The sequence below is a fragment of the Clarias gariepinus genome, chromosome 19, assembly GCF_024256425.1.
Source record: "Clarias gariepinus isolate MV-2021 ecotype Netherlands chromosome 19, CGAR_prim_01v2, whole genome shotgun sequence".
Taxonomy (NCBI): Eukaryota; Metazoa; Chordata; class Actinopteri; order Siluriformes; family Clariidae; genus Clarias; species Clarias gariepinus.
In genome coordinates this window covers 9042201-9066213 of record NC_071118.1, presented here as the reverse complement: position 1 = coordinate 9066213, position 24013 = coordinate 9042201, and the positions used below count along the sequence as shown (strand labels likewise).

At 43.9% G+C, this 24013-nt stretch overlaps 1 protein-coding gene across 1 annotated transcript; it reads left to right on the top strand.

Moving 5' to 3' along the window:
- Positions 1 to 447: 447 nt before the first annotated feature.
- On the top strand, positions 448 to 3624 carry LOC128507714 (odorant receptor 131-2-like). Its single transcript, XM_053478786.1, has 2 exons — positions 448 to 464; positions 2640 to 3624. The coding sequence occupies exon 2, from the start codon at positions 2659 to 2661 to the stop codon at positions 3622 to 3624; it is 966 nt and encodes a 321-aa protein (XP_053334761.1). The 5' UTR covers positions 448 to 464; positions 2640 to 2658.
- The last annotated feature ends 20389 nt before the right edge of the window (positions 3625 to 24013 follow it).

Sequence of the window (24013 nt, the reverse complement as noted above, 5' to 3'; positions counted from 1 at the left end):
TCCATGAAAATGGCCATGAAGACAAGATCTGTATGGAATTGTATGTTGTGGTGGCGCTATATCCAATAATAAACAGAAAGTGGGTGTAGTCAAGAAAAAGAGCTGAAAAAATCTAACGGGCATGGCTGATCGATAAGCTGGTGATCTGAAAATAACAAAAGAAAACATGGTGAGAGCAGGAAATAAAGGAAAGACAAAAATAAAACTAGTAAAGCAAAATTGAGAATCTTTTATTATATTTGGGTCTAAATTGCCTCAAATGCAGAAGATTTGATTTTAACTAGCATTTCAGTCAAGACATTACATTGTGGTGTGAACAGAATGCAGGCAGAGATGGTCTTATAAGCCTGGAATGAACTCTATGACGGACCTAGTATAAAAATGATGATTTGTTGCTCTATTTTTAACATTATTTTTGAAAGAGTGCAAGGCTTTACTAAATTCACAAGTGTAAATTTAGTAAAGTAGTTTTTTTAAATTATAAAAATATTGATATAACATAAATATACTTACTGTTATACTAGCAAAAAAGAACCCTGCGTTATCTCAAATACGTTTTTCTCTTTTTTTTTCTGCCACACAACTAAAGCCCACACATCTATGGATTGAAAGATGAGGCTCAATGCCCCTAATTCATGTACTACTTTTGCTAGTAATACAAATCTGCTACTAAAGGATATTGAAAACAGGTTAAATAATCATATTTTTTTGTATAACCTCTTGGAAGAAATCTATACATATAACAAATATTGGGTAATGTGAGGACAACACCAAGTATAAATCTATGAAAATAACTTGTTTTTTAAAATCTACATATACAGTATGTGGGTCTTATCAGCAAGAACAACAAGTCAGCATACAGAGAGGAAGTGGAGAAGCTAACTGACTGGTGTAAGGAGAACAACCTGTCTCTGAACGTTGACAAGACAAAATGGTTGTTGACTTTAGGAGAACACAGAGCGATCACTCTCCGCTCAACAACGACGGCTCCTCTGTGGTGATTGTCAAGAGCACAAAATTCCTGGGTGTCTTCCTGGAGGAGAACCTCACCTGGTCCCTCAACACCAGCTCTCCGCACAAGAAAGCATGAGAAGGCTGAGGAGGGCCCAGCTTCCACCACCAATCCTCACCGCCTTCTATAGAGGGACAATTGAGAGCATCCTGAACAGCTGCATCACTGCCTAGTTTGGGAATTGTGCCATATCGGGCCGCAAGACCCTACAGCAGATAGTGAGGACAGCTGAGAAGATCATAAGCGTCCCTCGCCCCTCTATTGAAGACATATACACTACACGCTGCATCCACAAAGCCACCAGCATTGTGGCTGATCAGACACACCCCTTTCACACACTCTTCACCCTCCTGCCATCTGGAAAAAGGTACCAAAGCATTTGGGCACTCATATGTAACAGTTTTTAGCCACAAGCCATCTGTCTCCTCAATACAAAGGGACTGGACGGATAGACACACACACACACACACACACACACACACACACACACACAAATCACTCAGACAATCTAAATAACATCAGGACTGAACTGATAAACACACACATGCACAAAACCTCTGATTTACAACTATTTCAAAATTTGTTCATACCTACCTGCCTGATCTTCTCTTTTTGCAATATATTGCACAATATTTATTAAGTGCCAGCGCACACTTATTACTCTTCTTCCCTAGAAATCATTGCACATTGCGCAATCGGTGTTTATATCCCTAAAACTTTGGACCGTTTCTCGTCCCGCAGTTTCAAGACGACTCAGACGTATGTTAAACTGTTTCATGCGGCTCACTCGGGAATAGTGAGCTATGACTTTTGGTGGGGGGGGAGGGGTCGTCGGACAGCGCTTCCAAAATCCTCAAAAAAACCCGACACAAAAAGTCCCATAGCCTTAACATTGGGACCGGTCTCGGCTGTGACATTACGGCCATGACTGTGATTCAACGAAAGGCTCCTGGACGGTGTCCACGCTTATTAGAACTGACCCGGCTGTCGCAGAGGCACACTAACAAATTTCTCCAGAGATTTCCGCTCTCTAGTTTTACCTGCTATTTTGCACAAAGTATTTTAAAATCATTGCTGCTACTTTAGGAATGTCAAATGTTTACTGTTTCTCTTCCCACTACCTCAACTTATATCTCATTACTACAAAAGTACTGAAACGAATTACGTTGTTGTGTTTGTCACTCTGTAGCTCTTTGTTTGCACATTTGCATGTGCACTTTATTATCTGTTGTTTATCGTTGTCTCTTTTTTGTATGGAAATAGTTTTAGGTTAACTTAAAAATAAAAAATGTAAATCTTTCATATTTGAGCTAATTAGCTAATTAGGTCTCTTAGTTAGCTAGCTGGTTCCGGTAGAGTTGTGTTGTTAATTTATGCTGTTGCATGTATGTTGCATATACATAAATTACAAAATAACTAACTGATAATTTTCCAGGAAGGAATAAACATAAGATTTGTTATTACACTCTGGACACTATGTCATCATCTCTCTCTGGAGCTCATAAAGTGCCTATTATAACCATCAGCGCACACCTACATTACTCTTCAGAGTTGGGCTCACATATGAATGTGGTGTGATTTGGTGATTTGTGGATACTTGCTAATAATATCTGTAAATATTATATAGTTCTATTTTTTATAATATTATGCCAGCTACTAATGAGAGCACAGCTGGGGGGCTGTTTATACATCAGCAAATATTTCAGATTACAGTGCTTGAGGGAGCAATATCAAAGGCTAGTTTTGCAATGTTAATGTCGTTGTTCTTTATCTATTTAAATGCCATCATGATCTACACTCTTTGGAGCAAGCCTGTTTTTAAAGATACTCCACGTTACATTTTGTTTAATCACATGCTTATCAATGATTCAGTTCAGCTCTTAGTTACCTCATTGTTGTATATTTTAGGTTTTGCCTATCTTAAGGTAGTCATGTATGCTTGTGCTTTTTTAGTTTTTGTTTCAAGTACAACTTTCAATAATGCACCTTTAAACCTGGCTCTAATGTCACTAGAGCGTTATGTGGCCATAAGCTTTCCTCTGAGACATGCTGAAATAGCCACTCAAAGAAGAATTTATATTGCCATTGGAATTATTTGGTTTATGGGTCTAATGCAATTTACTATTGATTTGCTTTATGTAGTAGCGACAGATCCTAAATTTTTAACGTCACAAATATTTTGCACAAGAGAAAGGACTTTCATAAGGCAGTGGCAGCTGGATGTTTTTCAGGGCTTTAACATTTTCTATTTTGTCTTGGTGTCTATGATCATGCTTTTGACATATGTCAGGATTTTAATCACAACCAGATCCATTTCCTCCAAAAAAGATTCTGCTTTCAAAGCTCACAGAACTATAGGGCTGCACCTCATTCAGCTGGGTCTGTGCCTCATCTCCTTTTTTTCTAGCCTTATAGAACGAGCAACAGCAATGACTGGCAGCAGCAGCCTCTTCGTGGACCTGCGTTATCTAAATTATGTGTTTCTAGTGGTCCTGCCACGCTGCTTAAGCCCACTCATCTATGGACTGAGAGATGAAGCTCTGCGACCCTTATTTATGTACTACTTTTGCTGTGCCACAGGCAAATGCAAGTCTAGTGTAAGTGTACACTGAATTATAGCTTTTATACTTGCTTCGATACTTAATGATACTAAAACTTGTATCATTAAGTCATTCTTACTCTATGTGTTTCAGTTAAAACACACAATGATTGTATGCATGGGGATGAAATAACTTGTGTTCTCACACCAAGGGGAATGAAGTGAAAACTGTATAATGGTTAAATTATTTATGACTAAATCATATAAATAATTTTTTCACATGGCCAATGGCAAACACTAATACAGAAATTATAACTATACTTTGCAAAAAAATTGATACACAGTTAAATTAAACACAAAAAGTATTTTAGTCATTAGTGGATAACAAAATCAAAGAACAAACAAACAAACAAACAAACCCCAATATAAATGCTTATGGTATAGTATTTTATTGAGGCCTATATAAATGCTTTTTAAGTTTGTGCTTATTTATAATAATGGTCATACAAGTAACATACTGTATGAGCACACTAGATAGAGATGTACTTTTTGACCTTAGAATGGCACAATACACTTAATCAACATTAATATTTATTGTTTTATCATATGTTTAAATATTACTATTTCAGTCAATAAGGTTAAAGGTATGTAACCACATTGAATAAATGTCAATAAATAAATAAATAAAAAGTAAAAGTAATTTATTAAATGTCATTAAATAATTACTATTTAAAACGGACATATACGCATGTATTGTTTTCATTGTGATTTATGTCTTATGTAATTACTTATTCATAGATGTATTTCTTTATAAAATTAATTTATTTAATTTATGTAATTATATATTTATTTGGGCTGACTATTTGGACACACCCTGTAAATTTGTCAGTCATCCATTAAACACAGTGGTCTCAAACTCAAATACTGATCTGCTTATGGTTAATTCTTTCAGCCAAAGTTCAAGAAAATCTCTAATAACCAGTAGTTAAAAAGTTAGACTACAGTATATTCATAACAATGACTGGATTGTAAATTATATATTGAAGGAAGTACTATACAAGATAACCGGTGTAACTTCAGGGTGGATCAAGGCCAAAACAACAAACAGAAAAACTGATTAAGGAAGCTCTACTTCACTACAAAATAAAATAGAAATAAAACACAATTTGCTAACCTAACTTCCTGTCCATAAACAGTTAAGAAAAAAACCCTCCCACACCCAACAAAAATGGCAGCCACAAAAGACAAAAGACACTGGCAGAGTCCTTTCAGCCTCAAAAATATCTAGGTAAAAAATATGTTTTTAGTCATATTGAATCTTCAACATGAAGTGTCATCACCATAGTTGTTGTAACAAAACAAAACCATAGGTAATATAAACCACAACTTAACAATGCTTACACTAACCATAGTTTAAATGTGGTATTTTTTTTGTAAAACTGCGGTTTTATACACCACAAAATTTGGTTATCTAAAGTGATTATTTTGCTGGTGTTGAAAAATGGTAACACCTTACAAATAAAGTGACATTTGTTAACAATGTATTAATGAAAAACGAATAATACATTTGTGACAATATTTAATGAATCTTCATTAATGTTATTTATGAAAACTAAGATTAACAAATAACTGCACTGCGCCAGTGTTTACGGTGTGTGTGTCTGTTTAATTTAACCATGAAAGGGACACTATAGGATTGTTTTTTTAAGCTACAAGTGAATAGCCTATAGACTAAAATGAATAATTGTTATTTCACCTACGTGATTCCCCAAGAGTGATCAATTTTACAAGGAGCCTTGCTGAAATGATCGCAAAGGACCTGCAACCTGTCTCCATTGTTGAAGATGAAGGTTTTAGGAATTTAGTGAAGATACTCGACCAACGCTACAGAATTCCAAATAGAAAACAATTGATGAAAGAGAAAATACCAAAACTGTATGAAGAGTACCACTTAAGGGTGAAAAAAGCTGTAGATGGTGCAAATAGTGTTGTACTCACAACAGACATTTGAACATCAAGGGCCACAGAGGCTTACTTAACTGTTTTATGCCATATTATTGACGAGAACTGGCAAATGCAAGCATATGTTCTACAAACCTGTAGTTTTCAAGGACAACACAGTGCTGAAAACATTTGTTCGGAATTGAAAAGAGTCACTCAGGAATGGGGCATAACAGACAGAGTTCAGGCTGTAATCACAGATAATGGTGCAAACTTTGTTGCAGCTGTGCGCAAAGCAGGTTGGGCACATTATCCATGTTTTGCACATACCCTAAATTTGGTAGTTAAAGACTCTATTAAGGCTTTCCCTGATCTGCTTCACATGCAGCAGAGTGCTATTGTAACTTAATTTCATCACAGCACAAGAGCAGCACAGAAGCTCAAAGAATTTCAGAACCAACTTAAATGTCCAGGGTAACGTCTTGTGTTACTTTGCTGTAACCCTGTTCCCTGAAAAGGCGGGAACGAGATGCTGCATCCCAATGCCGCACTGCCCACGTGCCAAAACGCTATGGGAACGAGAGTACCAACGTTGCCGCACTGTGAGTGTCTGGACCCCGCATTGTGTAGCATGTGCGCACAAGGCTGAGAGGTCTCAGAACTATGTCTGGGAAGCTGACTCGAGGACTCGTGAGCCCGGAGTGACATCCAGACTATAAAATCGAATAAATGTGTGCGGGAAGGACCAGCCCGCCGCGTCACACACTTGTTGCAGGGGAATACCTCTTGCTAGTGCAATAGATGAAGCAATCCCCCTGGTGAAATGAGCCCTGATTCCTAGAGGCGAAGTGAGCCTACGCGCCTCATAGGAGAGAGCAATAGCATCTTTCACCCAATGTGACAAGGTCTGCGTAGTGGTAGCCGCCCCCCGGTTGCGGCCTCCATAGCATATAAAGAGCTGCTCTGATCTACACCACTGGCTGGTGCGGTGGACGTAAATCCGAAGAGCACGTACTGGACACAATAGGTGAAGTTTCTCCTGCTCCGAAGCTGTAAAAGGCGGAGGACAGAAGGCTTCAAGAACAACAGGGTGCATGTTTGAAAATGGAACTTTCGGAAATAGTTCAGGTGAGGATGGAGAATGGCCTTGACTAGCCCAAGGGCAAAGTCCAGGCAGGATGGGGAGACTGACAATGCGCGCAGATCCCCAATCCTCTTGACATTTACATTTAGGCATTTGGCAGACGCTCTTATCCAGAGTGACTTACAAAAAGTGCTTTAATGTTTACATCAATGGATACAGTACATACTTACACTGGGTTAACTAGGTTAATAACTAATTAATTATTACTAACTTACTAACTAATTAATTAAGGGTACAGCCTTCCCTTGGCTCAGATCCTATCTGACCCATCATTATCAGTATGTAGACTTAAATGGTGATTATTCTGCATGTTCTTGTCACGAACGGGGTGTTGTGGCAGGTGTTGAACGCCGTGGGCGGAAGGAGCAGGCATAGAGGCAGAGGGGTGATGTAACCAAAAAAGAGTCTTTTAATAAAGGTTAAACACAAAGTATAAATAAAGACACAAACAAAGGAACAAACAAACTCAAACAATACTTAACTCTGTGCTAACAGGGGCTCTCTGGCAAGACACAGACTGGAGGGACACCGAACACGCCCTGTGGCGAGACACAGGCAGAGGGAGACACGTAACACGCCCTGTGGCGAGACACAGGCAGAGGGAGACACATAACACGCCCTGTGGCGAGACACAGGCAGAGGTAGACACATAACACGCCCTGTGGCGAGACACAGGCAGAGGGAGACACATAACACGCCCTGTGGCGAGACACAGGCAGAGGGAGACACATAACACGCCCTGTGGCGAGACACAGGCAGAGGGAGACACATAACACGCCCTGTGGCGAGACACAGGCAGAGGGAGACACATAACACGCCCTGTGGCGAGACACAGGCAGAGGGAGACACATAACACGTCCTGTGGCAAGACACAGGCAGGGGGACAAACACATAACAGGACACAAACGATGCGTGGAGCTGGAACATGACACTAGAGAGAAGGGAGACACTAGAGACGAGAGACCAAGAGAGGGACGGGACGAGGGCTAAAGACATGGCAATCAGCTAGTCATGGCTTTTAGCTAACATGGTTAAACAGTGCTTAACCATGGCAGTTAGCTACACATACACCTAGCTAAGCATGTCTTTAGCCCCAACATGCACTAAGCTACACTTACCTAATAGCTTAACACACACTAGGGAATGGGGCACAGAAACACAGACAAGGGATACCCAGTGGCTAGGCTAGGGGACCATCAGAGACTAGGCTAGGAGACCATCAGAGACTAGGCTAGGGGACCATCAGAGACTAGGCTAGGGGACCATCAAAGGCTAGGCTGAGATCACGTCAAAGGCTAGGCTGAGATCACGTCAAAGGCTAGGCTGAGGACACATCAAAGGCTAGGCACACTGGGCAACTAGGGAGGTAGGAAACACAGGACAGCTAGAGACACAGAGGGGCTATGGCTAGAAGCATGCTAGTTACTGTAACTCAACCTAGATTTTAGCTAAACATGCTTCTAGCCACACACACACCTACCTACTTACCTGCTCTAGCTAAACACAAGAACAACAGGAGGACAGGACTAAATAAAGCTCCACAAACACAGACACACACAAGATACACAGAAACATTGCCAATACGAGAGCCCAAGTCAACACAACTAAAATCAAAGTACAAACTAAACAAATAACAAAACAGAACAGAACAAAATGCCCACACAAATGACAGTGGTGTTACCAAAAATGCTCGACCCAGTTTCCCAGTCTAAACAGTTATTTATAGATTGATTGATGGCTACCTCGGTTCAGGTGTGCACCCGCATCACCTGACCGAGGTGCCTGCTGAGAAACTGAGTCGGCCAACAAAACTACAAAATAAAAACAGTGGCCTCTAGTGGCGGACCCTTACAGTTCTCTAGTGGAGTTTGGCGTTCCGCAGGGTTCAGTTTTAGGTCCACTGCTTTTTTTCCCTTTACATGCTTCCTCTGGGCAACATAATCCGTAAGCATGGTATTAGTTTTCATTGTTATGCTGACGATACACAGTTATATGTCTCAGCAAAACCTGATGAGAGAAAACAGCTTACTAAAATTGAGCAATGTGTGCAGGACATAAGAAATTGGATGCTAATTAACTTCCTTCTGCTAAATCCGGATAAGACAGAAGTTCTAGTCATAGGACTGCATATAGCTAGGAGTAAAATTTTAGATCACACCGTAACTTTAGATGGCCTTTCTGTTCCATCAAATGCAACAGTGAAAGACCTTGGTGTGATTATTGATTCCAGCCTTTCATTTGAAGCACATGTAGATAATATTACCAGGATAGCATTATTTCACCTCAGAAATATTGCCAGGATAAGAAATTTATTGTCGCTAAACGATGCAGAAAAACTAGTTCATGCTTTTATCACCTCTAGGTTGGACTATTATAATGCCTTACTGTCTGGTTGTTCAGCTAGATGCATAAATAAGCTTCAGCTAGTCCAGAATGCAGCAGCGAGAGTCCTCACTAGAACCAGAAGATATGAGCACATCACCCCTATCTTATCTTCACTCCATTGGCTCCCTGTAAAATTTCGCATTGATTTTAAAATACTACTTGTCATGCACACTCGGAACGCGACCGGCACTAGGACCCGGAAGTTAAGCGGTCGCAAACCAGGACGTATAAAAGAGGTAAACAAACCATAGCACCTCGCTCAGTCATTGAGTTTCGCCGATGCCACGTCGGAATCCTTCACCTAACTGTGAGTACTCACCTTTTTGGTTTCAATTCCTGATCGAGTGTGTATCTATAGGACGCGGGTTAGATTGTGTCTTTCCCTTACTCCCCATTTGTGAGAGTCCTTAGACTAAAAGCGTGATTATCCTGCCTACTCGTGTTCATCCGCGTTTGGGTTTACCATTCACGCTACAAAGGGCTAACCGCTAAAGCTACGTCTTCTGGTCATCTCAGGTTAGTTCTTGACAGAATGACTGAGCCTTCCGCGGTGAACCCAGCGGATTACGCTACCTCTGCGATGTGGTTGATCAGCACGCCAAGCTCATCAACACGCTAACCGGGGAGATCGCTAATCTGCGCCGGGACCTCCAAGACGTCGCGGCCTTGCGCCGCGAGGTTGCGGAGCTCCGGCGGGAGAACGCGGATCTCCGGGCGGCTGTGGATAGCGCGGCTAGCCGGTCTCCCGTCGCGCAGGCCGGTCTCCCTCCCGCACCAACCCCCCCCCCCCCCCCTTCTGATGTATTTTTGGCACTCCCGGATAAATGGGACGGCACGGATGGGAAGTGTAATGTGTTTTTAACAGCGCTTGATCTGGTGTTTGAGTTCAATGCCACCAGGTACTCCACCGATCAGCTACGCATCGCGCTTCTGGTCTCGTTGCTATCCGGGCAGGCAGCTGAGTGGGCCACGGCAGTTCTCCGGGCGGATTCAGACACCGCGCACTCATATAATGAGCCAACTCAGACTCACATTCGAGGCGAGGTGGAGACCGACACCAAGCTCTACCATCTGCGGCAGGGAGGATCGTCCGTGAGCCGGTACGCTGCTGAGTTCCGGACCCTCGCTGTGCAGACCGACTGGGGAGATGCCGCGCTCCGGACATCCTTCTACGAGGGACTGGCTCCACGTATCAAAGACGAGCTCGCCGGGCGAGAGCTTCCTGCTACCCTGGAGGGGATGATCCAGCTCTCCCTCCGTATCGATCAACGCATCCTCTCTCGCCCGAAGCCAGCCCCTAGGACCCTGCCGCCTACACCCACCTTCTCCTACACCACGCCACGACCACCTACTGCTCTCACCACCTCCACTACTGGATCTGTCGGATCTCCACCTCCTGCCGTGGTTGACACCGGAGCCGGGGAACCCATGCAATTAGGACGCGCCTCCCTGACCGTGGCGGAACGCGAACGACGGTATCGAGAGGGGCTGTGTGCCTACTGTGGGTCGGCGGCGCACCACCGAGCTATTTGTCCGATTCGCCTGGGAAACGCGCAGCCCCGGTGAGTGGAAGGAGAGACTCACCGGGCCCCCTCCACCTCTCCTCCACAATCGACGCCACCATCTCACGTTTCACGGTTCAGGTAAACCTCCAAATTGGCCACAAACGAGTTCGAAGCACCGCGTTCATCGACTCCGGTGCCGCGGGTAACTTCATTGACTCTAATTATGCCAAAGATTTGGGGGTGAGGACTGAGGCGTTATCCCAGCCGGTAAAAATCACTTCGGTCGACGGTCGGCCCTTACTCCACCACGTTCCTGGGTTTTGTCATCTCGCCCCAGGGTGTGGCCATGGACCCGCAGAAGCTAGAAGCTGTACGTCACTGGCCCCTATCCAGGACACTCAAACAGCTTCAGCGGTTTCTCGGGTTTGCGAATTTCTATCGTCGCTTTATCCGGGGCTACAGTACAGTTGCAGCACCATTGACCACATTGACCAGGCCCTCATCTCACCCATTTCAGCTCAATCCTACCGCCATCTTAGCCTTCAAGGAACTCTGCCATCGCTTCACCACCGCCCCAATTCTTCTTCATCCGGATGCCAACAAACCCTTCGTTGTGGAGGTGGACGCGTCGGATGTGGGCGCCGGCGCAGTTCTCTCCCAGCGAGGTCCAGACCAGAAACTGCACCCTTGCAGTTTCTTCTCCCAAAAATTTGACCCCACTCAGCAGCGATACGGGGTAGGGGACCGCGAGCTGTTGGGCATAAAGTGGGCTTTGGAGGAATGGCGTCACTGGCTCCAGGGCGCTAGTGAGCCATTCATCGTCTGGACCGATCACCAAAATCTGATCACCATCAAGAACCTCAAACAGCTCAATCCACGACAGGCACGGTGGGCACTATTTTTCGAACAATATAATTTCCATCTTTCTTACCGCCTGGGGTCAAAGAACACCAAAGCCGACTCCCTATCACGCCAGTATGAGGACGATCTCCCCCGGGCGGAACCCGTGCCTGTCATCCACCCATCTCGAATCCTCGCACCCCTCCACTGGGATTTGGAGACCAGGGTCCGCCAGGCACAGGCGGCGGAGACCGAACCGGCAGGTGTGTCGCCTGGACGACTCTACGTGCCCCAACAGCTGCGAGCGGAGGTTCTCCAATGGGGGCATTCGTCCACCATCGCCGGACATTCTGGGGCGCGACGAACCCTATCGTTTATTCAACGGGCGTTCTGGTGGCCCTCCTTGAGGAGAGACGTCCTCGAGTTCGTTCAGGCGTGCCCGGTGTGCGCCAGGGCAAAAGACACAAATCAACCAACTCCAGGAGAACTCCAACCACTCCCAGTTCCTCGACGGCCCTGGACGCACATCGTCCTGGATTTCATCACGGGCTTGCCGGTTTCAGAGGGTAAGGACACCATGTTAACCATCGTTGATCGGTTCTCCAAGGCCGTGCAAAAGACACCGCTGAATTGATTTTGGAACACGTAGTCCGACTGCATGGGTTCCCAAAGGACATCGTCTCGGACAGGGGGCCCCAGTTCACAGCCCGGTTCTGGAAGGCCTTCTGCCGTCTGATCAATTCCACCTGTAGTCTGTCATCCGGTTACCACCCCCAGACTAATGGTCAGACGGAACGGACCAACCAACAACTGGAGCGCTACCTGAGAAGTTTCGTTTCCGATCGCCAGCGCTCCTGGGCCCGCTACCTCAAATGGGCCGAACTGTCCCACAACCTCCACGTCTCCTCAGCCACCAACCTAAGCCCATTTGAGGTGTGCCATGGTTTCCATCCTCCCATGTTCAACCATCAAGAACCGGAGGTTGACGTACCATCGGCCCAACAGTTGGTCCGTAGGTGTCGGCGGATATGGAACCAAGCGAATCGCGCCATCCAGCGAGCCAACACCAGCTACGTCGCCCAGCATCGCCGCCGACACCCGCCGGGACGTTTGTACCACGTAGGTGACAAGGTATGGTTATCAACTAAAAACCTCCATCTGCACACCGAATCGAGAAAACTATCACCAAGGTTCATCGGACCATACCGCATAACGTTACGGATTAACCCTGTCACCTACCGGCTCCAGCTGCCTGCGGCGCTCCGGATCCACCCAGTCTTCCATACATCACAGCTAAAACCCTTCATCACTTCACCTCTGGTTGACCGTCTGGAGGCTGTCCTGGACAGGGGGGTACTGTCATGCACACTCGGAACGCGACCGGCACTAGGACCCGGAAGTTAAGCGGTCGCAAACCAGGAAGTATAAAAGAGGTAAACAAACCATAGCACCTCGCTCAGTCATTGAGTTTCGCCGATGCCACGTCGGAATCCTTCACCTAACTGTGAGTTCTCACCTTTTTGGTTTCAATTCCTGATCGAGTGTGTATCTATAGGACGCGGGTTAGATTGTGTCTTTCCCTTACTCCCCATTTGTGAGAGTCCTTAGACTAAAAGCGTGAATATCCTGCCTACTCGTGTTCATCCGCGTTTGGGTTTACCATTCACGCTACAAAGGGCTAACCGCTAAAGCTACGTCTTCTGGTCATCTCAGGTTAGTTCTTGACACTACTCTTGACATATAAAGCAATAAATGGTCTCGCGCCGCAGTACCTGAGCGAACTGCTAGTGTCTTACAATCCACCACGCCTACTTCGATCAAAGGATGCAGGCTGCTTGTCAGTACCGCGTATTATGAAAAATACAGCTGGGGGCAGAGCTTTTTCTTACAAAGCTCCAAAATTATGGAATAGTCTTCCAAATAGTGTTCGGGACTCAGACACAGTCTCAGTGTTTAAGTCCAGGCTAAAAACCTATTTATTTAGCCAAGCATTTTTATAAATAGATTTGCCATAGGTAAAGGTGCAGATCTGGGGGACTCATGGACATAGAGTATTATGGTGAACTGGTATGTTTGGATGGTGTCTTGCTCACTCTCATTGATCACTCAGGTTTGCTGACGGTGAGGTGTTTGTTTGCTTTACATGTCAGGAAGCCCTCATGTTTGTGTTTCCTTCTGGCTCTCCCTTTTAGTTATGCTGTCATAGTTAGTCCTGCCGGAGTCTCTGCTTGCACTCTACAGTTAATATACATTGACATTAAACATTGTGTGACTGTGACCATACCTAACTGCCATCTCTCCTCTTCTTCTCTTCCCCCCCCTTTCTCTTTCCTCTCTCCTCCTGTCTCCCCCTTTCACTCTTTCTCTCTCTCTCTGTCGAGCTACACATGTCGTTCCTGAGCTGCCAGTGATACAGACTCCCTCTGCCCTCCGGACCTGTCTGACCCATCCTGGTGCCCCGCTTCTGGCTGAAGATCTCGTCACATGGATGCCCCGTGTGTCTCTCTGGGATGCGTCTGGTGTCTGGGAATCATTCTCTCTCCCTAGAAAATGGTTCTGGCCTTGACTGGTATTGGCAACTGTTTCTCTGGGGACTTGACAGTTCGATAGTTCATGACTGGAACTTCTTACAAGTCTACCTGGGTCTTCAATAACTACCTGGACTCCATATTAACATCAATTAACATCAGCTATTATAGCTGAACTACCTCTCACCCTACACACTGTATAAATGCAGATCATTTACTGCTTTCTGTTTTACCCAAATGAGGATGGGTTCCCTGTTGAGTCTGGTTCCTCTCAAGGTTTCTTCCTATTACCATCTCAGGGAGTTTTTCCTTGCCACTGTCACCCTCGGCTTGCTCACCAGGGACAAACTGACCATTTTGATTCATACAAATTCACATTTCATACAAACTTAAATAATTCTTTTAACTGTGTAAAGCTGCTTTGCGGCAATGAAAATTGCTAAAAGCGCTATACAAATAAAGCTGAATTGGCGGTTAGTCCAAAAAAGAGAGGTAATGGCCATAAGAAAAACCATCTTAAGAGTCAGAAGCCTGTCAGGCGCTGACTCTAGCGGTTCGAAAGGAGTGTCAATTAGACCTTCGAGCACGATAGATAAATCCCATGAAGGGGTCGTGGCTCTAGTGGGTGGCCTAACCGTTTACCTCCACGAATAAAACGGGCAACTAAAAGGTGTTTTCCCACAGTAACCCCCTCGATTGTAACGTGGCAGGCTGAGATAGCGGCCACGTACGTCCTGAGGTTACTAGGGCACAAGCCCGAGGACAACTTATCTTGCAGGAAATTCAGCACTGAAACAATTCGGCAGTGGACTGGGTCTAACTGCTTCGTCATGCACCAACTTTCGAAAACATTCCATTTAAGGCCATAAGCTTTCCTAGTAAAGGGAGCTCTAGCGGCTAGACTAGTGTCAATAATGCTGGCTGGGAGATCAGCTTGACTTAGTTGGTCCCATTCAGGGGCCAAACGTGAAGGTTCCAAAGCTCGGGTTGGGGATGAAATATTGTCCCCTGTGCCTGAGACAGAAGATCCCTCCTCACCGGAATCATCCAAGGTGAGCCATCGAGAAGAGATATTAGATCCGAGAACCATACTCTGGACGGCCAACGGGGGCGCAAACCATGTTGACGGACCCTCGCCAGGGCTCCCGGGAGCAAATATATTGGAGGAAACGTATAAAGGCATAAATTGGGCCACAAATGGGCCATCGCGTCCAGACCCAGGGGAGCTGGATAAGTCAGAGAGTAGTAGAAAGGACACTGTGCTGTCAGGAGGCAAAGAGGTCCACCTCTGCTGTAAAGAATCTTTCCCAGATTTGGCTGACTACGTCGGGGTGAAGTTTCCATTTCCCGTGTGTCACAGCTTGTCTGGACAGTAAATCTGCTCCCACATTCATGCCCTGGAATGTAAATCGCTCTGAGGGACAGGAACTTGTCCTGTGCCCAGAGCAGAACCTGATGCGCTAGCTCGGCGCGAGTGCAATCCGCCCTGGCGATTTATATAGGAGACTACTGATGTGTTGTCCACCCGCACTAGAACATGGTAGCCTCTCAGCTGCTGGAGGAAGTGCTGTAGGGCCAAAAATAGAGCCATCATTTCGAGGCAATTGATGTGCCTTGCGAGAAGAGGACCTCTCCAGCGCCCTTGAGCTGGAAGGCCATCCAAGACCGCGCCCCAGCCGGTAAGGGAAGTGTCTGTCGTTAGCATTTTGCGATGACAAGACGAACCTAGAGTGGGACCCAAGGTAAGAAACCGGGGTCTGAACCACATAGAAAGATACGACGTCCTTCGAGCGTAACCCTTATTAGCCTTTGGGGATTGGCCCTTGTATGAAATCCCCTGGCTCTTAGCCACAACTAAAAGGCTCTCATGAGCAGAGGGCCCAAAGGTATCACCATGGATACGGCTGCCATGAGGCCTAAACATTTTTGAAAGTGATAAATAGTCACTTTCTGGTCTAGTCTAATTTCCTTGAGGGTGCTGAGGATGGATTCGACACGAGCGGGAGACAATTGTGCCCGCATAGTTATTGAATCCCATCTGACACCCAAGTATGTTCTCCTCTGAGCCGGAACGAGAATGCTTTTGGTAGCGTTAAATCTCAAACCCAGCGAATGGAGATGAGCTAGGACAACATCGCAATGTCGGAGCGCTAGCTGCTGAGACTGGGCCAGGATTAGCCAGTCGTCTATGTAATTGAGAATACAGATGCCCTGGAGTCGCAAGGAAGCCTGGACAGCATCCATACATTTTGTATATGTGCGGGGTGACAGAGCTAGACTGAATGGAAGGACCCGATACCGGTAAGCTTCTCCCCCGAAAGCGAACCTCAGGAACTTCCTGTGTTGTGGCAAAACGTTTATGTGAAAGTATGCGTCCTTTAAATCTATCGTCACAAACCAAACTTCTGGTTGGATTTGCGAGACAATCATATTGATGGTTAACATTTTGAATCTGTACTTTTTGAGATAACGGTTCAACCCGCGAAGATCCAAAATCGGACGCAGCCCCCCGCCTTTCTTGGGGACCAGAAAATAACGACTGTAGTAGCCTGACTCCCTGTCTGGAGGAGGAACCTGTTCTATGGCTCCCTTCTCCGGCAATGCCTGGAGTTCGGAGTTCAGTAGATGCGCTCTTTCCGGTATCACGGAAGTGTAGACCACGCCGTTAAAACGCGGAGGGCGATGAGCAAACTGTATCCTGTAGCCTTTCTCTACAGTCTTTAGCACCCAGGAAGATATAATGCCTGGCAGTAGCTTCCACGCTGCCAGTTTCTCCGAAAGGAGTAAAAGTTTTAGTACGTGGGGGGGTGTTAGTGATTCGGCATTCTGGAATATAGCAGGATATAACCGAGGCACTAACATATCTCTGGAGGTCGGTGTGGTTCGAAACACCAGAGGCGTCGGAAACTGAACACCAACTCCCTGGGGGTGTCCGGGAGGGGGGGGGGGGTGGTTGGGGGGATGGGGCATGCTCTTATAGGAAAGAGCGTTGAGTGTTGTTTCCCGGAGGGGATCACCCCCACAGTCCTGGGCGCGTAGGCTTTCAGGACTTAGTCTTTGAAAAGAAGACCGTGCGGCAATCTGATCTTTTGGAGGCGGCCTGTGAGGGGCGAAGAGCCGTACCCCAGTCCTTACGGGGGGGTGCCTGGCTGCTGACGCTTTCCTTCTATGCCTCTCGCCTGGCGAGATACAGATCAAAATCTTGTTGTTTCTGTAGACAAAGCATTAACTGCTGGAGATTTAATATTCATTTTAAAGATCTGGAAGACCCACTGGGAACTGGACCCAGTCCTTCAGATTAAGTATAAGAAATATAATCACAATTTCACAGTTTGAAGTTCTCTCAGATCACTATCTTGTCTCAATTAAAGTGTGTCATAGTAGTTGTTGTTGATGATCTTTCGGCTGCTCCCAGTAAGGGGTCGTGACAGCGGAGTATCCAGTCCGCACTACCACTTGGCACAGGTTTTACGCCGGATGCCCTTTCTGACGCAACCCTCCCATTTTATCCGGGCTTGGGACCGGCACTGCATCCAGTGGCTGGGCAGTGGTTTGGGCACTGGCTGGGAATCAAACCCGGGCCTTCCGCATGGCAGGCAAACACCTACCACTGAGCCACCAGTGCCCAGTCAAAGTGTTTTATAGTAATAATGTATAATAACAGTTATACAGTTAATGACATTTATAATAACAGCGACAGTTAGCGCTAATGGCATGTGCAGATTTGAATTTTGTGTCATAAAGTTGGCGTTAAAAGGATTTTTGCAAGTAATGCGTGTGCTAAAGCAGTTGGAATTAATCAGGACAGTGCATATTTGACAGAACAAAGGCGACAGGCACAACATGGCCCCAAAATAAACAACCAAGGGCATCACTGCCTGGCACAAACCCACTGGACAGGTATAGGCACAGATCTAAATGTGCTATATGTCAAAGTACATTCTACAGGGCAAAGGATTGCCCACACAAGAATGAACAAGTTAAAATACAGATCTAATTTGAGAAAATGAATCTTGCGAGCTGCCGCGGCAGAACGAGGCAAGCTGTGAAATTGCTGTTCATTACCTGTAGGGGGCAGTCGTGTTTCAATTTAAAGTATTGTGTATGTACTGAAGACGGAAATGTGTTCTCATTCTTAGTTGCCCATTGAGAGCAAGCGACAGATCTTATAAACATGTTGAGCTCAAACTGTAAATACTGATATGTATTTATTCTTTATTTTCTTCGCTCCTTCAATGATACTTCTTTGACTGCGCTTTCTCCATTCAGTATTATTATTAGTACTAGTAATAGTGGTGCTTCGAATTTATTATTGTTATTATTCTTATTATTATTGCAACACACCCGTGCATGTGTGCAGAAAGACAATATTCATAATAACAATTACTAAAATGTAAGTAGAACAATCGTGTGATTGTGTGCTAAATGAGAGCTACATGAAATGCACACACTGCTGATATATGCTACTCGCTGAATACAACGCGACAGCACGCAGAATCCCTGGGCTTTAACTGCACTATCTCCATTCATTAGTAGTAGTAGTACACTAAAAAATGCTGTGTTTCTGTAAACACATCGTTGGGTTGTTTATGTGCATTAAATATGCATATATGCATTATTGCGAGAGCTGATGACTTTCTGGTGGAATATGGCAGCATTTTTATCATTAAATCACACCCGTTTATCAGCCTTTTGCTGCCTTTTGTATCAGCCTGATGCTGCCTTTTGTAGAGTAAAAGTAGGAGCCACGGGTTTATGCACGCAGATGAACAGTTTTATTTCAGTCATAAATTCACAATTACATTCCAGCTATTATTTCCAGCCATGGTCAAAACATGCAAAACAGCAAAAAACATGATGACTATTATTATAAAAAGCCAGACGCATTTCAAATATTGAACATTCAGCAGTTTCATCATTCTGTTTGGGATGGCCTGAAACACCAAGAAACACTTCGCAATAATAATAATAATAATAATAATAATATATTTTATTTGTATCGCACTTCACATTTAAGACAATCTCAAAGTGCCACAAAGTAAGCATTTTCATAAAAGTATAAAAATATAACAAGAAGATAAAAGCTAACAAACTAAAATAAAATAAATAAATAAATCAAGCCAGTAAAGCTAATGAAAAAAAAACTACGAACCTAACATAAAACTTATATCATAAAAACACAATTATAAAAGATAAAGAGCAATCTCACCATCCTGTTCGCCAGTCTCTCATACATGGAGTGATCATACCTGATGGACTTTAATATATATATATATTATGTTTTAAATTTGGCATATTCACAAATCAGAACATTCGCATAGTGATAGTGACACTATCAGATAGCCTACTATCAGGAAGTTTAAATTGATTTTAAGACCATTTAAACCGAGGCATTGCCATGTCCATGTTAAGACATTACAGAAACTATATAAAAAACTTATTGTGAATTTTAAAGCACGATTTTGGGCATCGCATTTCATTATTATAAAAATAATATGAAGCACATATACACACATTCATTATGAAAGATCTATTGTAAAACAAAATATAATTTATGTTTGCTTCAGCATTGGAAACAATATTGTTTTAGGCTAACTAATTATACACAATTCTTCATTGTACTTGGTCTGGCTTTTATCCAATTTTTTTTTATTGAACAATTGTCATACATAAACATTATAAAAGCAACTAATTTAATGTATTATTATTATCAAATGAAAAGAAAAATGAAAAACTACCCACCAACCCAACCCACACACACATACACACACACACACACACATCCTGGCATCCTTCAGCTCAAACCAATCTGTGTGAATTAGATTGGTCATACATCCACTCCGGTGCTTGACCCAGTCCAGATAATCATTCAGGCAGTACCTGTAAGCTTGCAAAATAAGCAATAAATGGTAGCCATTTGTGAAAAAACATATTATTAGAACCTCTCAGTGTATATTTTATCTTTTCTAGCTTAAAATTTTTTTATAAATATTCAATCCACTGAGAGATTGAGGGACAATTAACGGACTTTCAGTGTAAAAGTATTGTACGTCTGGCCAACAAAGATGAGAGGGTGACAACGTATATGTGCGCAGAACTTAATGGAACTGAAACGTCTGTAATGCCAAATTTAGCAGTTAATGGACATGGCTTCAACCGTACCCCAAGTATAGTGGACATGAGATTAAAAAAACCTGTCCAAAAGTTTTGCAGGTTTGGGCACAAAAAGAACATGTGACTTAAGTTACAGGGAGAGGCGTGGCACGTGTCACATCTGTCCTCAACATCAGGAAATATTTCAGCCAGCCTTGATTTGGAATAATCGACTCTGTGCAAAACCTTAAACTGAATAAGACTGAGACAGGCACAGGAAGAGCTGAAGCTATATGTCTATAGCTTTCCCCCAACATTCCTCACTCAACTGCAATCCCAGTTTATTTTTCCAAGCATTTTCCTCATTTTTACAATTACCATACGATAAAATAAAATTATATATTCTTGATATCACACCTCGCTGATATGGATTAAATGTGATCAGATTTTCCCAGGGCTGCCTGGGAGGTATAGAAGGAAAATTTGGAAAATGCTTGAATACAAAGTTGCGAACTTGCAGGTAACGAAAGAAATGAGCTGCAGGCAGCTCATACTCCGAGGACAGACAAGCAAAACTTTTAAATACTCCATCTTCATACAAATTATAAAAATTTGTGATGCCTTTGTCGTGCCATGGTAAAAAATCTGAATCTAAAAGTGAGGGGGGAAACAAATGATTTTTATGCAATGGACCCATTGCTGATGCAGATCCAAATTTAAAGTGGCGTTTAAACTGATACCAAATCTTAAGTGTATTAAGTACCACTGGGTTATCAGTGTATTGAGCGGGTTTGATTAGAAATGAAGTGCAAAGGAGAGCTAATATACAGGATGGTTTACAAGACAGTAACTCTAATTTGCACCATGGGGATTCAGATGAGTTTATCCAAAAATTTAATTTTTGAATATAACACTAGCTTGCGGGGATTTGTAAAGGAGGCGAATCCAAGAAATAAATTTATCACCAAACCCAAATTTCTTTAATACTGCAAACAGGTATTCCCACTCAACCCTATCGAAAGCTTTCTCAGCATCCAGTGAAATTACAACCTCAGAAGATACAGATGTTTGTTTGGAGTAAATTATATTAAAAAGTGTACAAGTATTAAAAAACAAATGCCGTCCTTTTATGAAACCAGTTTGCTCCTCAGATATAACGTGGTAAAACATCTTCTAAACGGGATGCAATTACTTTAGCCCAAACTTTCACAAACCAGCATTCAGCAATAATAATGGCCTATATGATCCACACTGACGGGGATCCTTTCCCCTTTTAAGGAGAAGAGCAATTGAGGCTTGGCTAAAGGTAGATGTTAATGAGCCCTGGTCGAAGGATTTATTAAACACACCAAGAAGCAATGGTGCCAATTTATCTATAAACTTTTTATAAAATTTCATTGGAAAACCGTCTGGGCCTGAAGCTTTATTAGACTGCATTGACTTAATTGAAACTATGATTTCTTCAAGAGATAATGGAGAATCCAAGTCCCTTAAAGATATTGTATCAATAGCAGGAATATCAATACTTAGAAGGAAATCATTAAATTTTATATCATCTTTAAGGCATTTAGATTTATAAAGGTTGTTAAACAACAAAAAATCATCAATAGTGTTAGAAATGAATGTACAAAACTCTTTGTCCGCTAAAAGAAGTGAGTTAAACCACCAAGACGACGGGGTCTGTTTATGCGTTGATAACTGGATATCCAGTGATAAGGGAGCATGGTCAGAAATCACAATACTTAAATAATCTGAAGAAACAACAGAAGGATTAAGATAACTGTCAATGAAAAAATAATCAATTCTAGAGTATGAATGATGCACCTGAGAAAAAAAAGAGAATTTTTTATCTACAGGATTACGGAATCTCCATGGGTCTACAAGGCCATTCTGTGACATGAAATCAAAAAATATTTTAGACATGGCAGACTGGAACACAACTCTAGAGCTAGAGCGATCCAAAACTGGATCAGAAACACAGTTTAAATCTCCCCCAAAAATTATCAAGCGGGTGTTTAAGCAGTGAAGGCTACTAAGTAATTTATTCGCCAAATCTGGACCATCGAAGTTTGGAGCATATACATTTACCAACAAAATCTTGGTCTGAAATAGTGTGCCTGCAACAATAAGATACCTGCCATTTCTGTCAGCAATTATATGGCTAGGTGAAAACTGTATCTTTTTGTTAACTATTATGGCCACACCCCGTGACTAAGAATTAAAATTAGAATGAAAAATTTGACCTACCCAGAGACGGAGAAGCCTATGATGATCCCTAACTTCAAGATGTGTTTCTTGTAAAAACACTATATCAGTATGTAAACGTTTCAGGTGATTAAATACCCTAGATCTTTTAATTGGGTTACCCATAGCTCTAATGTTCCAGCTAAGAAAACGGATAGGTGTACTACTCCCAGCTAAACTTGGGCCTACATAGGAATTAGCCATTTATCCAAAAAATGTAAAACTGACACCCCCTCCCCCCACATGCACACACACTCACAAACACACCTAAAACACAAATCTAAAGTCTCCATTCTAACAAACCCTAGAAGACAGCATAATAAACTTAAAGAAAAGTCGCTCCCACAGTAACTGTGACCACGATTCGAAGAGTGAGCCCAATTTAGAAGGGGGGAAAAAAACAACTAAGGAAAAAAAAAATCCCACAGATTAAATAGAACAAAAATAATGCGCAAATGGAAGTATACCCCAGCTTATAATAATGTATAGGTATATGATAACCATCTTAAAAGAAAAAGAAAAAAAGAAAAAAAAGAAGAGAGAAAAAACCACCAACAACAAAAAAGAAAACCCTAGTGTCACATCAGAGCCAGATCTGGCTCACCCGACTACTTAGCCGTCGCTTTGTCTCCCCCTAGTGTGTCTGCGTGTGTGATGTTTCCTATTTGATTACTAGATTACGTGCACCTGTGTCTACCCCATGTGTGTCCCTATTTATTCCAGCCGAACTCGTAGCCCTACACTGTTCACTGTTGTGCATTGTCTTTTGTGTCATACGTATCTAATCACTGTGTTTTATTTGTATGTTTGACCCAGGACTGAGGGGAGTCTGCAGGCGGAAGATCTTTGTTTTTCAAGTTCAAGGCTGACCGAGAGTCAGCACTGAGTCCGACATGGAGGTTGTAAATCTTTTGTGTCTTTGTTTTCGTTTTGTTACTGGACTTTCGCTACGTTGTTCATTAAACTTCATTCGTTATTGTAACCCTGCATCTGCGTTCGCCTCCTTCCTACACAGTCATGACAGATGAACAGACCCTTCTGAACGCAGCAGGGACCCCCCTCCCAGAAGATAAACCCCCCTACCTCGATTACGTCAGGCGACAGCAGGGACAGATCGACGTGCTGGCGAGATCTGTCAATAACCTGGCTCATGGCTTCCAGAACCTCGCCACCGGCCAGGCGCGCCTATCCACGCCTCAACGACACTCCACATGTTCTCCACCGCGGGCAGCTCCTCCGGAGAGATACGCAGGAGACCCGGAGGGGTGCAAGAAATTCCTCCTGGCCTGCGAGCTCTACCTGACCAACTTTCCCGATCTTCCAAAGGGAAAGAAGGTCAGTTTTATCATCCAGCAGCTAACAGGGCCGGCGATGGACTGGGCCGCAGATGTGTGAAGCGCTGGCAGGAATACCAGCTAGTCCAGCTATGATCAATTCCTCCACGAGTTTCGCGCGGTGTTTGACCATCCCGACCAAGGGAGGACGGGTGAACAACAACTGCTGAGGCTGAAGCAAGGACAGGCTTCTGTAGTGGACTACGCGGTGAAATTTCAGATTCTCGCCGCGGAGAGTGGCTGGTGCAGCAAGAGCTTACTTGCCAGATTCAGAGATGGACTGCATCCCGACCTGCAGCTGGAGCTGGCATACCGAGATGCAGGTTTGTCTCTGGACGGGAACATCAAACTGGCGAATAAGCTGGACCAGCACCTCCGTGGGCATCGCGAACTCTATCCTGCGAAAGGAGCAGGCGGAGGGTCCGAACCTCGTCGTCAGCAAACCCCC